General features: G+C 39.6%; 1 protein-coding gene across 1 annotated transcript in view; it reads right to left on the reverse strand.

Moving 5' to 3' along the window:
• LOC126277946 (leucine-rich PPR motif-containing protein, mitochondrial) overlaps positions 1-18,551 on the reverse strand; it is a 185,637-nt gene that overhangs the window by 72,662 nt on the left and 94,424 nt on the right. The window contains exon 10 of the mRNA XM_049977541.1: positions 3,286-3,459. Coding sequence (XP_049833498.1) covers positions 3,286-3,459 — 174 coding nt within the window. The remainder of the gene's footprint in view (positions 1-3,285; positions 3,460-18,551) is intronic.

Consider the following 18,551-nt stretch of genomic DNA (forward strand, 5'->3'; position numbering starts at 1 on the left):
AACATATTTCCATAGGACATGAAACAAACTTGTGCAAGCACTCATGCTACTGAACATCCACTATTGTGATATAATTCAACATGACCCGAGTCATTAAAACACAAGACCATTTATGCTTGTGCACATTACGCTTGCAACATCTGTCAATATGGCAATGTTAGTGGTTCAGGTGCCCAGTTATACTCCTATTAAAATTACTTTGTGTTATAAGTTTGAGGGAGTCAAGTTGTAGTTCTTTCTTGAGCCCGTGTGGTTGCTTTGTTGCCTGTTATGTATGTAGGTTGGAACTTAAATATTGGCAAAATTGCTGTGGAGACACTATGCAATGGAATCTACTATTGCCGCTGATAGCACACATTGATGACATACATACCTTACCTCAGAGCAAATGGACTTGCCCGTCTCATGTCACAGGCATGCTCACAATCGAGGGAAACACAGTCACTTAAGAGCGAGCAGTCTAACGTAATGGTGTCACTATGTTTTTGAAACAGGAACAGAAGAGACCATGGCAGACCATGAATGCACAGTATTACTGTTCAATTTTGGAACATCACCTGTGACCAGCTTCACAAAAGAAGCAGTGACACTTTCTGAGCAACCCACCCATCATTTTGCACGATAATGCGCGGGCGCATACAGTGAAAGCTGGGGCTGGTCTGTTCATTCGATGGGTCTTGGAATTACTGTACCACCCACCATACTCCCCAGACTTAAGTCCTTGTGTCATTGATTTGATTCCAAAGACGAAGGAACCACTTTGTGGCATTTGCTTCAGGACTGTTCCAGAGATTGGACAGGCAGTAGACAGCTCCTTCCGCACCATCAACAGAACAGGCTATGCTAATGGTATAATACACCTTCCACATCACTGGCAGCGGGTTCTACACAACACTGGTGACTACCTTGAACAGTAACAGGTGCAAACATGTAACTCTTTTGTATCATTGGTGAATAAATAGTTGCCACTATTTAAGTTCCAACCCTCGTATATACATGTAGCACCTTATTAAGTGTGGCTAGCTGCATGCTGGCAACATTGTGTTGTCATCGTAAACCCCCCGCCCCCTGGGACTATAGGGTGGTTGTGGCCAGACAAACTATGTGACTATCACACACTAAGTCTCCTCTGGTTCCTCAGTGTGCAAGCACTTCACTACATCATATCAGAGATTAAGCACCTTTCATGGCATCAAAATCCAAACACAATGTTCTATTCCTCTAATACCCTAGCTGTGTCCACTCACAAAACAGAAACATATGCGAACTCTTTCGCTGTTGCCTGCCTTTGGAACAAACTGCCACGCAATCTGCGCCCAATTCTATGCTGTTAAGAAATTGAAGCACTTCCTGCTGTCAGCATGATAAAGTTTTCTTCAAAAATTAGCATATAAGGTTGACTTTGCCTCTGTCAAACAGCAAAGCCAATGTTCCTTTCACTTTCAGTCATGCCATCTTATTCTCCCTTATATTCTTTACTTGTGTGTTAACACATTCTTTTCCCTCCTTCCTCCACCCCTTTCTCTCCTGTCCACTGCTGATGGCATACTTAACTGAAAACTCGCTGTAGTTCCTCCAAGGTGTGCTTCAGTAAGTACCATTCTGAAATAAGAATAAAACAAGGAGACTTTTCTTAGTAATTTTATTTTTACAAGAAAGCCTATACTTTAATTACTTTCCTACAAATTCCCACCAATATTAAGGCACTTATCATATCGTAAAACCAGCTTTTGGATACCATCCTTGTAGAAATCTATCACCTGATTTGCGAACAACTGCACGAAGCACACTTTTTGACACTCGAGGAAACTCATCACATAATTCCAAAATTATAATGCATGTGCTCTATCTCACTTTCTTGTCAATTTTCTGCACCAAATAGTCAGTGATGACTGACGGTCACCTACTTCGTTCCTCATCATGCACATTTGTATGGCGGTCTTTAAAAACTCACACTCATCCCTCACAATGTTTTCTCCATACACTTCACTATTCTGACAATGAATTTCAGCCAGTTTGCCTTTAGCACTAAGAAAACTAATCACAACGCATGTTTCACAGTAGGCGAGATTCTCAACTGGAGGAGGCATTTCAAATACTCACAAATGTAAACATGCCTATTATAGTGGGAATCATGTAGAACAGTAGACTGAAGTACGGGCTTTCAAGTAAAAATAAAATTGCTATGAAAAGTCTACTTGTTTCATTTTTATTTCACAAAGGTACTTACTTAAAAAAACACACCTCGTAACTACTAGTTCACTTAGCATATATGAATACAAACTGTAAGTTTGCATCTTTATTCATCTGTACTATTGTACTTGTTAATTTATCAACATAGTATAACTTGATTACTGAAACACATGTAATCTAAAATATACAGAATGCCTTGTTAGATGTAAGAGGGGGCCTGATGGCCCAAAGCTTTCCAGGTTAAATTTATCAATAAATACACACTGGATTTAACAAAGAGCACATTTCTGTAAGCTTGTTTCAAAAGTTCATTTCTTTGTGTACACATTTTTCCTCTTTCATGCAAAATTTCAAATTGCAATTTTCTTGTAAATTGGGCATTAAAATAAGCAATATAAACACTGTAGCATCTTCCAATAAAATAACAGCCTGGAAACTAAACAAGATCTCAAGAGTGCAAAAGAATAGGTTAGTCAGGAGATTATCATTAGCACCGTGCTGCCATAGAATATCAATAGAACACATTGTTACCACAGAGAGAATTTCTATACTTTTTCTGAGCAGAGCTCAATACATAATATTTAAATTAGAAGAATGTTCTAACAGATGAAAATTCAGAGAATTCCTCATTTAAAAACACAAACAAGCACAACACAAAACAGCTTTTGCACTGACGTGGAACAAAGCACACAGACAGCAAGTAATAACGCATAAGCCCCATTACACTTTCAATCTGCTTACTGTTTAACAGTGAAATTAGTATGCTACTGTACCACCACTTGTGCAACACCATGTAGCAATGCAACCAGTTTTAGTTATAGAAATTCTCGATGTGGTATTAAGGACAGCTGACCACCAAGTGTTTTAAATGGCAACCCTAATCTTTCATTCAATATTGCTTTCCTGAGCTTCCACAATGCACACTAATTACCTTCAAGGCAGATGGGAAACTGCTTTTAATGGCACAAGGTGCAATGGCATCACTATTTCTACCACTGTAATGCTCAACAACAAATCTTTGTGGTTTGTACACTTTGAAGGAAGTTTTAAATTGCAGTTTCATGCTGATCTGTTAAAATGCTAAAAACTCACCTGCATTACAGCAGCACGTCCAGTCTGTCGCTGCACAGGTGAGGGTGTCAGTTCACCAGTAGTAAGTTTAGACAAGAGAGTAGATATATCGTTTGTCAACTCCTCACCACTAAGTTTCTCTTGCAAGCGTTCAGCAGCACTGTTGCTTATACTCAGGCCCTGGTCCACCAAGCCCTGCAACAAGTTCTCCCTTATTACAATTCATTCTAATATGCCTTTATTACAGAAACAATTAGAAGAAGCAGAAAATATTGTCACTCATCTATGCCTTATGTTACAGCACTAAATAAACCTAAAGCAATGGTTTCATAGTTTTTATTAGTTTCTTTATGATATCACAGAGTTCTGTGGTTACAGATCTGTGTCATTTTGCAGCTTTCACATTAATAGTTTCGCATTACATGAGAGGTACTTGTCGAAATTTTTAACAATTATGATAACTGGCTTTTTTAATGCCTGGAGACAATTTTGGAGAAAATCTCAACCATATCCTCTATAACCACCATAGTATATATTATTGATACACACCACATGGAGATGGCATTTAGTGTTACACAAGTACACAGAAAGAATGCTGTTAGATATTAAAAGTTATTAGATAGTCATTCTTCAGATCTAGAAAATAAAACGCGTGGGCGGACGCACGCACACACAAGGGACCACAATTAGCTCAACTCAAAGCGTTTAAGGCCTAAGAGTCTTCTTTCAATGTGCCTGTCTGCTGCTCAATGCCTCCTCTATGTGATAAGTAGCATTCTATCCATTCCATGTTGTTGTCACAAGGTGAGGTTTGTTCATAACATAAGTAAAATACACAGTACAGACACACTAACATGATCACCTGCCAAAAGCCCGAATAATCATCTTTTGTGGCACAGATGTGCAGGGAGTGGGTCAATGAGGTTCTGGAAGGTACCAATGGGTGTGCAGCCATGTCAACTTCAGTGCTGTGGCCATATGCACCGGGTTTCTAGGCTGAGGATCCGTGGCATGAAAGGCTCGATCGAGGTGATCCCACAGATTCTCGGTTTGTTTTAAATCTGAGAAGTTTGATGACCAAGGGAATATGGTAAATTCATCCTAGTGTTCTTTGGACCATGCTTCTACATTGTGAATTATGTGATATGCTGCACTGTCCTGTTTGTATGAGCCATTGTGCCTAGGAAAACAAACCGCACATAGGGCTGAACATGATCTCCAAGGATATATGTGTATTTGGGTTGGTCCACTGTGTCCTCCAGCATGACATCACCACCCCGGGAATGTTACGAGAACATTGCCCAGACCATAATACTCCTTCCTCTGGCCTGGATCCTTCCGATGATTGTTGCAGCCTGTTGGCTTTCATACGTTTCACATTGCACGTGCCAACAGCCATCTGTCTGATGGAGCATATAATATGATTCAGCTGCAAAGGCCACCTGTTACCACTCAGTGGATGTCTAGTGGCAGTACTGGCATGCAAATTCCATCCTTCATCGTCGATGAACAGCAGTCAGCATGGATGCATGAACCAGGCACCTGCTGTTGAGGTACATACACAGCAATGTTCATTGTGGTTAATCTGGGTGGTCAGTTGCTCAACAGTTGCACATCTAAGAGGGTAATACCAAAAGTAAGGTCTCCTATTTTTTATAAGCACAGAACTCTGTTTGTGTGGCAGTTGGTCACATTGTTCTGAAGAGTGCTTGACGCGCTGTGTGTAAACATGCGCACGCCGAGCTGAGGTGCTCAGTCTTGGCTTGGTAGCCATTGAGAATGGAGCTCCCGTCGAATGTTACCGCCAAGTGGGAACTGCGCTCAGTTATTCAGTTTTTAAACGCAAAGGGCTCTGAGCCGATTGAAATCCATCACCAGATGACAGAAGTGTATGGTGAGTCGTGCATGGATGTCAAAAATGTCCGTAAGTGGTGTAAAGAGTTTGCAACTGGTCGGACTGAAATTCATGGCGAACAAAGGAGCGGGAGACTGTCAATTTCTGAGGAGACAGTGTTGAAGGTTGAGCAAAGCATGGGTGAAGGTCGGCGGATCAGCCTGGATGAACTCTGCACATTGGTTCCTGAGGTTTCCCGAAGCACCACTCACAGTATTTTAACAGAAACATTGAACCACCAGAAAGTATGCGCAAGATGGGTTCCACACATGCTGACTGAGGACCACATGTGGCAACGAGTTGATGCTTCCTGCACATTTCTTCACCATCTTGCAGCCGAACAGGACAACTTTCTCGACTCAATTGTCACTGGTGACGTAACCTGGGCACACCACTTCACACCTGAGACAATCACGCCAGTGGCGGCATCCTTCTTCGCCAAAGCTGCGGAAATTCAAACACAGCCTGCCGGTAAAGTCATAACAAACGTTGTTTGGGATAGGAAAGGGGTACTTTTGGTTGACTTTATGCCAACTGGGACCACAATTAACACTGACAGGTTCTGTGAGACTCTGAAAAAACTCAAACGAGCAATTCAGAACCGGAGAAGAGGAATGTTGAGCAAGGGCGTACACATTCTCCATGACAACGCTCGCCCACACATCACTCAGCAAACCGTTGCTCTCCTACAACAGTTTCAGTGGAACATAATCACCCATTCATCCTATAGTCCTGACTTGGCGCCCAGTGACCTGTTCCCTAAGTTAAAAGAACATTTGGCTGGAAAGTGATTCGTCTCCGATGATGAGGTGAAAGAAGAGGTCCATAACCTCCTGAACAGCATGGCGGCAAGCTGGTATGACATGTGCATACAAAAACTGCCACAGCATCTACAAAAATTCATCGACAGAAATGGTGATTATGTCAAAAAATAGCTAAATGTTCGAGCTGTAAACTGATGAAACCATTGTAGAAACAAACAGGTCTATGTACTTATAAAAAAATAGGAGACCTTACTTTTGGGATTACCCTCGAATTTGCCCATACACATCTCTGTAGCCATTGTTCACCTGTAATCTACAGCCCACAGTGCACCACAGTTCTATCAGTGCTGGTTTTGTTGTTATGTATAGTGTAGGGAGCTTTAACTGCGGTGGCATGCGAACAGTTTACAAATGTAGCCTTTTCAGAAATGCTTCCACCCTTGACCCAAAACCCATGCCCTTTCAGATGTCGGATAAATCACTCTGTTTCCACATTATGTGAATGACTGCACTTTTTCTGTGTCCCTGAAACACTTTATATACTCTCCACTGCTAGTACTGCCACTTCTTGTCTGTGAGCAATTACTTCACTTTGACATCAAACATTGGTGGTGGTCACATTAATGTGACTGGGCCATAAATAACTCACAGATCCTGAATTTTTCCCACTGTAATGAGTGTTCCATGAGATCTTGAGATCGAAAGCAGATGGTGTTGATATCGTGCCACAATATTTCTGCAGACAACCAGGTAGCCAAGTTGAAGTGAGTTTTACACCAGGGATTACCGGCAAATGTTGCTATGTTTATACCGAACATTGGTGCAGTGGGGCATGCACATAAGTTACTGCTACATGACCACCTTCTGTCAAGTCAGCGTCCTCTGTCAAATACTGATCCATCTGATGTGTGCAAGCGCAAATGTAATGATGATATTGCTTGAATGCTCTCCCCCGAATTGCTTGCAAGCCTGTGGAGTTAAAATGAAGTGATCAAAATAATAACAGTAAAGGAGTCATCGGGTTTCATGCGTTGTCATGTTGAAAGTCATCAACACAATCAAAAATATTTCCTGCCAAATGTATTTCCATAGATTCCCAGATAACTGAATTCCAGAAGGTTCCCATTATGGCCAAGATTTTCATGGCATAATAATTCATACATAGACTGTCCCAAGGAAACAAAATTCTCAGCTATTGCCAACATACTGGATTGTGAAGGTGAGTGTGACAGTGTGACAAATACAGGCTTTGCCTCGCTGGCATGGTATTCTGTAGACTCATCCTTATGGAAACCCAAATCCTTACTTCTCTTTATCTTGCAAGTGGTCATGTTTATTCCTCATTAAGGCTGTCCTATTTGAAGTGGAGGATATCAATTGGCTTAATACAGATTGTAGATGTTACAGTTTCTATGCAAGGCTGTCTCTATCAGACACAACATGTGCCCTGTGCAACAGCTTTAGACAGACATCCATAGTTTTAGAAGGGTGGAGGCGGCTAAATTCCGATAAATACAGGAACACTGGAGTCTACAGATGTCATGCCAGTGTGGCAAAATCTAACACACACAATACGTGAACAGTGTATGGAACTTTATCATCACACTTCCCTTTCACAGAGAGTTAAGCACTCCAGAATAGTGTGTTTCTATGGGACATTCTATGCATTATTCTGGCAGGAAAATTTTACTCACATGACCCTACTGGGATTCATTACCAAGGAATCTGTGGAAATATGCTTTGCAGAATATCTTATCAGCTTTGATGAAGCATGGGAATTAGTGATTTGTGTGATACATTCATCAGAAAAGCAAACTTTTACACCCAATGGCACATCAAGACAAAGTTTTGTTATTTTGACCACTGAAACTTAACTCCACTGGCCAGCATTTGGCAGAGCATGTGCATTCAATGTCATCATTACCCATGCCACAGAGCACCTCAGATGGAACAATATTTGATAAATAGTACTAACTCGACAAAAGTCAGTCATGCAGTGTTAACCTATGCACTTGTACCACCATGTCAATTTTTGGTACACATATACCAATGTGCACCAGCAATCTCCAGTGTATGACACACTTGGGTATAGCTGTCTGGTGGCAAGATGTCAATCCCAACCAGCTGCAAACCCAAAACATCATGGAATAATATATAATACAGTACAAATACAACGTGCAGATGATGTGGGCAGATGTCAACAACACTATGCTGGTACATATATTGATCTGTAAATTGTCAAGAGATAATCATATTAACTGTATGTTACCCATTATTGTGCTCTGTAATAACTGTGTGTATGTTGGTGCAAGTGGGAGGTATGTGGTGTGAATGGGGTTTCTAAAATACCGAGAAACTGTGTGTATGTTGGTGCAAGTGGGAGGTATGTGGTGTGAAAAGGGTTTCTAATATACTGAGAAACCAAGTCACAAAAAAATTGTCATTAGTCTGAGGACATGCAGTGCAACATGTAATCGGACATCCATGCAAGTATTCCAAGCCTTGACAGGCGCATGACAGTAGTGTCGGTCGTGATTCATCATTGTCTCATTCTCTCTGTTGCAGGAATCCAAGAAATGTTGTGAGCGTTAGGTGATGAATTCAGTGGTTTATGATATGAGGATGTAGACAGCGTGAGATATGAAAGTTTGGTTCAGTCCAGGGGATGTGCATTGGTAGCCAAAGTGGTTAAGGCAACTGCTTGCGATAATCCAGAGTTCACGTCCCAGTCTAGCAAAAATTTTCACATGTCACTATAGGTCAGTATGTCAGTACCTAGTACAGCTGGTGTTAAGGAATTCACAGTCAGTGAATTAATTTCGAAAAAAGCTGTGGTATTTGCAGATGGCATAGTGATTTGGAATGAGGACAAAACGGAAGTAGAAAGGCAAGGAATGGGTAGAACCAAGAGAGAGAAAATTTTGGGGTGGGAATAAGCACAGGGAAGAACAAAACAGTAGTGAGAAGAAGAAGAAGAAGAAGAAGAAGAAGAAGAAGAAGGAAGCACAGGGAAAAATATAAAATGGAATGGAAAATTTTTGGAACTGGGCAATAGTTTCAAGTCTATATGAAGTATGGTCGCAAATGATGGCAAGATAGTTGGTGATGTTAATGTACTCTTGATATGTTGGCGAAAATATATGTTTAAATCTGGAGGTACACATAAAACATCATCAAAAATTGTGCTAAACGCATTCTCAGAAAATTATTTTGACCAGTTAGTTCATGAGCCCACGTAAATAATAAACAGTTGTGAAAAAAAACCTTGACTTCTCAACAACAAATAATCCTGAGCCAATAACGAGCACCAAAATGGATACAGGGATTGGTGAACACAGGTTTGTCGTAGCAAGACTGAATATTGTAACCTCAAAATCCAAAAACAAATGAAAATTGTACTTATTCAAAAACACAGGTAATAATTCACTTTACACCTTCCTGAGAGACAATCTTCACTCCTTCCAAATTAATAATGTAAGTGTTGACAAGATGTAGCTTAAATTCAAAGAAATAGTATCAACAACAACTTAGAGATTTATACTGAATAAATTAACAAACAATGGAGCTGATCCACCATCGCACACAAAAAGGGTCAGAGCACTGTTGCAGAAACAATGAAAAAAGCATGCCAAATTTAAACGAACTCAACATCTCTAGAATTGGTGAACTTTTACAGAAGCTTGAAATTTAGTGCGAACTTCAATGCGAGATTCATATAATAATTTCCACAGTGAAACTTTGTCTTGAAACCTGGCAGAAAATAGAAGGAGATTCTGGTAGTAGGTAAAATATGCTAGCAATGCCTTCTCTGCAAAATAGCAATGGAAACGCTAATGACGACAGTGCTGCCAAAGCAGAGTTACTAAACATGGCCTTCTGAAATTCCTACACCAAATAAGATGAAGTAAACATTCCAGAATTTGAATCAAGACAGCTGTCAGTATGAGGAACATAAGAGGTAGATATCACTCGAGTAGTGAAGCAGTTTTACACTTAAAAAAGCAAGTCTTCTTGTCCAGACTGTATACCAATTACATTCCTTACAGGGTATGCTGATGCAATAGCTCCATATGCAACACAAATCTACAACTGCTTGCTTGACAAATGATATGTAGCCAAAGATTGGAAAGTTGCACAGGTAATACCAATATTCAAGAAAGGGAATAGGAATAATCTACTAAATTACAAGCCCACACCCTTAATGCTGATATGCAGCAGTCCTTTGGAACATACAATGTATTCGAACATTATCAATTACCGCAAAGAGAACGGTCTATTGACACACAGTTGACACGAATTTAGGAAACATCGTACTTGTGAAACAGAGCTAGTAGTATTTCCACACACAAAGCGTTGAGTACTATTGACAAGGGATTTCAAATTGATTCCACACTTCTTGATTTAAATAAGGCTTTTGATGCTGAATCACTACAAGCGACTTGCAGTGAAATTGTGTGCTTATGGAATATTGTCTCAGTTATGTGACTGGATTCCTGGTTTCCTGTCAGAGAGGTCACAGTTAGTAGTAACTGACAGAAAGTCACTGAGTAAAACAGAAGTGGTTTCTGGTATTCCCCAAGATAGTTTTGTAGACCCTCTGCTGTTCCTTACCTACATAAATGATTTAGGAGACTATCTGAGCAGCTGTCATAGGTTGTTTGCAGATGATGTGTCACATATAGTAAAGTCATCACAAGACTAAAACAATTTAGAAATGATATTTGTTTGCTGCGATAATTGGCAATTGACCCTAAATAATGAAAAAGTGAGGTCATCCACATGAATGCTAAACAGAATCTGTTAAATTTTGGTTACAGGATAAATCAGTCAAATCTAAAGATCGTAAATTCGACTAAATATCTAGGAATTACAATTATGAACATTTTACATAGGAAACAACACATACAAAATTTTGTGGAGAAGGCAAACCAGAGACTGTGTTTTATTGGCAGAACACTAAGAAAATGTAACAAAGCTACTAAAGAGACTGTCTACACAGCACTTGTCCGTCCTCTTTTGGAGTACTGCTGCGCAGTCTGGGATCCTCACCAGATAGGATTAATGGAATACATCACGGAAATTCAAAGAAAAGCAGCATGTTTGTATTATTGTGAAATAGGGGGAAGAGTGTCACTGACATGATACAGGATTTGGGGTGGACATAATTAAAACAAAGGCGTTTTTCATTGCAGCGGAATCTTCTCATGAAATTTTCATTACCAACTTTCTCCCCTCTGAATGCAAAAATATTTCGTGGACGCTGACCTACATAGTGAGAAATGATAATCATAATAAAACAAGGGAAATCAGAGCTCACACAGAAAGATATATGTGCTCATTTTTTCCATGCACTTTTCCGAGATTGGAATAAGAGAGAACTATTATAAATGAGGTTTGATGACCCCTCTGCCAGGTGCTTAAGTGTGATTTTCAGATTATTGATGTAGATGTAGGTAGTTGAGGCAACTGGAAAACGTATACAACACGGTAACGGCTTCTACCAGAGTGTAAGGATTATTCTGCAAAACAGAGGTATCCAAAAAGAATGAAAAAATGTCTATATTCAACTTCTATAGTCATTCCAATGCACGCAACTAGTATATGAACTACAACATAAACAGATGGGAGTAGAATGCAGGCAGCAGTGATGAAATTTTTGAAGTATCAAAGGGAAGACAAGAAAGAACAGAATCAGAACTTGAGAAGGTAGAGAGAGAGAGAGAGAGAGAGAGAGAGAGAGAGAGAGAGAGAAGAAGAAGAAGAGAGGGAATGGAATCCCAGAACTTCGTAACACGATAAAAACAACAAAATTGAAGCGGTATGGACATACGACGAGAATGGGAAAGTAAATGAAAAAGTGCTTCTTGAAAGTTTAAGTAGAAAGAGATCATGAGGAAATTCCAGAAAGAAATGGACAGGAATAGTGAGGGAATCCACAGAGAAGAGAAGAGAACAACCAGAAGAGGTACTTAAAAGAGGACAGGAGTCGTGGACAGAGACAGCTCAACTCAGGAAGCTGGAAATGGTCAATAATGCTGAAGAAGAAGATGCAAAAGAAGATTATAATGATATAGCCTTTTCTACACTTTTATTAGTTTGTTTACATTGGATCTGAAAATGACCAAGGGCCAAAGCAAGCCACTAATGTAAAATGAATGTACAAATGTTACCTTTCCCCAATAATTTAAATACTCTCTTCAACTCTGAGGGAAGCCTGCTCATTTGTTTACAACAGTCAAGTATTGGGTGGCAGTGTCTAAGCAAAGCCTTACGAACTGGCAAGATAAACATTGCAGTGCTTGACCAAATTAGGTGCCCGTGTCAGAAGCTGTGAAGCAAATCCACTTTCACCTTAAAAAAATTTACCACTCTTAGTGTGATACCATGCCTACCCATCAAAAGATTACAAACTGTCCATTTTTCTTCTTTCATAGAAATTATTTAAAATCTGTATTTCTAGTGATAGGCCAGTCAGCTCTGCTTGATAGCCAGCAAGTAGACACTACTCTTTAGTCTTAGATATTGCTAATATCACATAGCAAAATCTGACCTTTTTCGAGACATGAAAATTTTTTTTCAAGGTTTCATTCCACCTTTAATTAGGGTCACAGCAGATCTACTCTTCAGACTGTGGCGCTGAGTAGTATTCTTCCTACAGAAAAATCAAACTTGGACAAATTAATTTCAACAAGCCGGGAAAAATCACAACAATATTAACTGGACTCTGTGGGTCACAGAATATGTCTTTGAACTGAGAGCTTATTCCAAATGTTAAAAATGGCTGCCTACATAAAGTTAATGATGTTCTTGAAAAGCCACTCCCACTATCACATGGACAGAATAGTGTGGGAATGAGAACTGTAAACTTCACTGTGATTCCTGAGTGCACCCAAAAAATGATATTCAAGTCAGTAGAGGGAACTGGCTACTATGTACATGAGCAGTGTCATCTTGCAGGACAAAATCACTGCCTACAGCACTAGTATTAAAATGTACGTTGTTGTTGTTGTTGTTGTTGTGGTCTTCAGTCCTGAGACTGGCTTGATGCAGCTCTCCATGCTACTCTATCCTGTGCAAGCTTCTTCATCTCCCCGAACTTACTGCAACCTACGTCCATCTGAATCTGCTTAATGTATTCATCTCTTGGTCTCCCTCTATGATTTTTACCCTCCACACTGCCCTCCAATGCTAAATTTGTGATTCCTTGATGCCTCAGAACATGTCCTACCAACCGGTCCCTTCTTCTTGTCAAGTTGTGCCACAAACTCCTCTTCTCCCCAATTCTATTCAATACCTCCTCATTAGTTATGCGATCTACCCATCTAATCTTCAGCATCCTTCTGTAACACCACATTTCCAAAGCTTCTATACTCTTGTCCAAACTATTTATCGTCCATGTTTCACTTCCCAACATGGCTACACTCCATACAAATACTTTCAGGAACGACTTCCTGACACTTAAATCTATGCTCGATGTTAACAAATTTCTCTTCTTCAGAAACGCTTTCCTTGCCATTGCCAGTCTACATTTTATATCCTCTCTACTTCGACCATCATCAGTTACTTTGCTTCCCAAATAGCAAAACTCCTTTACTACTTTAAGTGTCTCAGCATCATCCGACTTAATTCTACTACATTCCATTATCCACATTTACCTCTTGTTCATGTTCATCTTATATCCTCATTTCAAGACACTGTCCATTCCATTCAACTGCTCTTCCAAGTTCTTTGCTGTCTCTGACAGAATTACAATGTCATTGGCGAACCTCAAAGTTTTATTTCTTTTCAAAAATTTATTTCTTCTCCAAAATTTCATTTCTGTACATGTGTCTCAAACACATTCCTGCATGGGAAGACATGGAAGTAGTTGTATCCACTTACAGACAAACAATACTATATAAACACAAACACTGCCTTTTGTTATGGAATTCTTTCCATTAGTTTTGACAATTGACAACAGATTTCAGCTGCTTAATTGGTCAACATAGCTGTTGACTCTCTTCAAGCTCCAGTGGCACTCCTTGAAGAGATTGGTACTCCACCGAGTTGCAGTCTAGTGCAATCATTTTTTTCATCTCACAATTTGAGAGCAGTACAAATAAGCTGGTCATTTCACACACTTTCAAATGACCAAAGTCACGGGATACATCCTAACATCATGTTGGACCTCCTTTTACCCAGCTTAGTGCAGCAATTCAACATGCCATGAACTCACCAAGTCCAGAAATAAGAGCCATGCAGCTTCAATAGCTACCTAAAATTTCAAAAGTGCTGCTGGTGCAGGATGTTGTGCAGGAACTGATGTCTCAATTATGCCCCATGAATGTTCGATGGGGTTATGTCAGGTGGTCAGGTGGTCAAATCATTCGCTCAAATTGCCCAGAGTGTTCTTCCAACCAATTGCAAACAATTGTGGCCCTTGACATGACATCATTGTTTGGAATAATGAAGTCCACGAACAGCTGCAAATGGTCTTCCAGTAGCCAAACATAACCATTTCCGGCCAATAATCGGTTCAGTTGGACCAGGGGACCCAGTATGTTCTATGTAAACACAGCCCACATCATTATGGAGTCATCACCAGCTTGCACAGTGCTTTTATGACAACTAGGGTGGGGTCTGCACCACACTCGAACCCTACCTCAACTCTTGTCAACTGAAATCAGAAATCATCTGACCTGGCCACAGTTTTCCAGTCACCCATGGTCCAACCAATATGATCACAAGTCCAGGAGAGGCATTGCAGGTGACATCATGCTGTTAGCAAAGGCACTCATGTCAGTCACCTGCTGCCATAGCCCATTAACGTCAAGATTCGCCGCATTGTCCTAGTGGGTATGTTCATTGTACGTCCCACATTGATTTCTGTGGTTATTTTAGGCAGTGTTGCTTCTCTGTTAGTACTGATAACTCTATGCAGACATCACTGCTCCTTATTGTTATGTGAAGGCCCTCGGCCACTGTGTTGTCCGTAGTGACAGGCAATGACTGAAATTTGGTAGCACTGTCACATTTTTGACACTATGGATCTCAGAAGACTGAATTCCCCAACAATTTCCAAAAGAGTGTGCCCCTTGTGACTAGCTCCAACTACCATTCCAGTTCAAAGTCTATTAAATTTCTACTGTGTGGTTATAATCATGCTGCAAACCTTTTAACATGAATCACCTAAGTACAAATAACAGCTTCACCAATAATCTGCCATTTTATGTTTTGTGTGTGCGATTCTACCACCATTTGTACATGTGCATATCACTATCCCATGACCTCAGTGTAGATACGAGTGCTGTCCCAGAAGTACCCAGCCTGATGTATAGATAGTGATTGTTATTTCACAATGGACTATGGTAGAAAGTATCAACCTTATAAAACTTAAGTTTGAAACTGGACAATGCTTAGCTGTTTAGCACTGGTTTGACAGTCATCAATAGTGAACACAATCAGAAAATTTGAAAATATGGATAAAAATGGTCATTGTTATGTAATACAATAGCTTCAGTTTCAAGGTCTTAGTCCAACTAACATTACAGCTGAGGGATGTTTACAACATTAAAATAGTGAGTGGCAGTATTTAAGCAAGACTGTACAAGCTGGAAAAACAAACATTGGTGTGGTCAATCAAATGAGGTTGTACGCATATTGTCATATCGCTGGCTTAGTTGTGGAGTACCTTTGTGGGCAGTCGCGTCTGTAGTGAGTCGAGCACGGGACACGAAACTGTTATGTGGTGTAGCGTGTAGCTCTGCATGTAAAAGCATTGTTAATATTCAGGTTGAAGTGTTGCTACAAGTGCTATTATAGTAAAGTGATGACATGGAAATGGTTCAGAGGAAAGTGCGTCAAGAAGTAATTGGTGTTAATAATGTATTTATGTATCCTCTCGTTGCGTGTCACATAGCATCGATCATCCGCGCCCTGTTACAAGGTGATGGTGACAGAAACTGTGAAGAAAATACACAGAATAGAACAGGATGCCTGTTAACTGAAAGTGTGTAAGCTACCACATATCATAGGTATTTCAAAAAGTGCTATATATTGGATACTGAGTGAAAATTTGGACATGTGAAAGCTGTACAAGACATGTGTTAGTGACCTCTAACAACTTGTAAAACCAACATCTCACCTACTCCTCTCCCTCTCAATTTCTGCACACATTATTTCAAATTTATTATTAAGCTTTGTTTCATAAATGCTGAATTACCTTAAAACAAAAACCTGAAGTGTTAAAAAGACTGGACAAGGGAGAAAGTGCTACTAAATACTCGAATATGGTGTCAGAAAAGAAACGAATAGTGACCGGAGGAGATGTGGGATGGGGGGGATATGCATTAAAACTAAGTTCTGCTTCAAATGAAATAACTCTGGAAATGTGGCAAAAAAAAAAAAAAAAAAAAAAAAAAAAAAAAAAAAAAAAAAAAAAAAAACAACTAAATCTTCATACGAAAAATCTGAGGAGGCGTTATTCTTATGGTTCACTCAAGAAAGACATAAAGGAATCCCCATTTCTGGTCCTTTGGCAAAGTAAAAGGTGCTTCAATTGAACAATGACCCACCATTTTCAGTTAGGTGGCATTTTATGGATTGTTGGATGAAAAGACACAGAATTAGACAGCTCACGATTGCTGGGGAAAAACTGTCAGCTGACAATGAAACTGCTGCCGTTTACCTAAAATAATTTAATGACCTTGTTTCTTCTCAAAACTGCTCACCACAGCAAGTTTACAATGCAGATGAAACTGGACGAATTTTAAGGCTTTGCCAAAGGTTCAAAATGTACAAAGAACATTTAACTGTATTTGCTTGCAAAATGCCTGGCAACAAACAAATTTCCGCTGATATAATAGGCAAATCGGTGAAACCGTGAACATTCAAAAACATTAACATGTGTATTATAATACTCAAAAAAATGCTTGGACAGAGCGAGACTTGCTCAAGTAATGGTTCAAGCACCAATTTGTCCCTAAAGTGATCTCATTCAATAGATAAAATGAACTGCCTGATCGTGCTCTGCTATTTATAGACAATGGTCTGCCCCACCCAGAACAACTAAATTTGTTTGTGAAGACACAAAATGAGTTTTTCTGCCAATGAATGCAACTTCAATTCTTCAGCTTATGGACCGGTGCTATAAATAAAAAATACAGAAAAATGCTGCTTCGCTCCTTACTTAAAGAGGATGAAAATGAAATCAAAATCCTGCAAAACTTAACAAAAAATACAATAAATGATGTGATTTAATGGTTGGCTGCAGCATGAGATAACACCACTCAACAAGCATTACGAGAATTATGGAAAAATCTCTGGCCTACACTGGAATTTGTTGACCCAATTTTTACACCAATAGAAGACTGTGACTTCCTTCCATTAGTCAAGAAAATCCCTGTCTGTGAAGGCTAAGGCTGATGATAAAAATATCGATACATCAATATTTTTTCCAAAAAAATACGGATATTTATAAGCGATAATTTTATTAGCAATGCGTCAATATTGAAACGACAATATCGAGAGCTGATTTTTTATTTTATATTACTTTTTTTTGCAATTTCCATAAAGTATTTGGAATTTTTGATTTGAAATTGTAGCAGAACATAATTTTACTTTCACTCTGTGAAGGAGTCTTATTACTTTTTGAGTTTTCATCACGTCCAGACTCTCTCTTTCAGTGTGTTGAGCAAGTACTGTTGGCACAAAGAAGTAGTTCGATTGCATTGGAGGTGGCAGAGCGAATGGAGTAACGAGATTTCCGATGTGAAGAAATAGCACACTAGCTGCATTAAAAAACAATTTTTATCACAACTAGTGTGCTATTTCTTCATATCTGAATTTCCTCAAAGACAGCTGCCGAAAATAATGAACAAAAATCTAATAAACAAGCTTGGTCTTTGCTGTGGGTGGAGGCGTGTGACGGAAAATGCTGGTGTAATCTGCACTTGGCACTACCAATAGAAACTGCAATGTTTATCTTCACCACTAACACTTAACCACACTAAAAACTGCTAGGTCACCGTTGTTTGGGGTGGGCGGAAACACCAGGGAAGTCAACATGAAGTGTTCCGGACAAATCCGATGTGTGACAAAACCGAACAATGGACCCATTTTACAGCTTTTATTGCCCCGCTTACATACAGTTACCATTGTTAGCAAAGTGGTTATCGCCATGAGTGAAAGTACATCATTTTCCTTTCAATTCTTGCTCTACAGGGTATAAGCAGACTGCTAGCCTGTTCACGAACAGAATAACTAATAATAAATCAGTACTTAAATATGAAAGAATCCTGGAGATACTATAAGGTATCAGAGAGATTATATAATGGTAAGACAGAGATTTAGGAACCAGGTTTTAAATTGTAAGACATTTCCAGGGGCACATCTACATCTACATTTACATTTATACTCCGCAAGCTACCCAACGGTGTGTGGCGGAGGGCACTTTACGTGCCACTGTCATTACCCCTCTTTCCTGTTCCAGTCTCGTATGGTTCGAAAGACAGTCTGAAAGCCTCCGTGCATGCTCTAATCTCTCTAATTTTACATTCGTGATCTCCTTGGGAGGTACAGGGTGTTTTAAAAATGACCGATATGTTTGAAACGGCAATACAAACTAAACGAGCAGCGATAGAAATACACCG

The sequence above is a fragment of the Schistocerca gregaria genome, chromosome 6 (genome assembly GCF_023897955.1).
Source record: "Schistocerca gregaria isolate iqSchGreg1 chromosome 6, iqSchGreg1.2, whole genome shotgun sequence".
NCBI classification, from domain to species: Eukaryota; Metazoa; Arthropoda; class Insecta; order Orthoptera; family Acrididae; genus Schistocerca; species Schistocerca gregaria.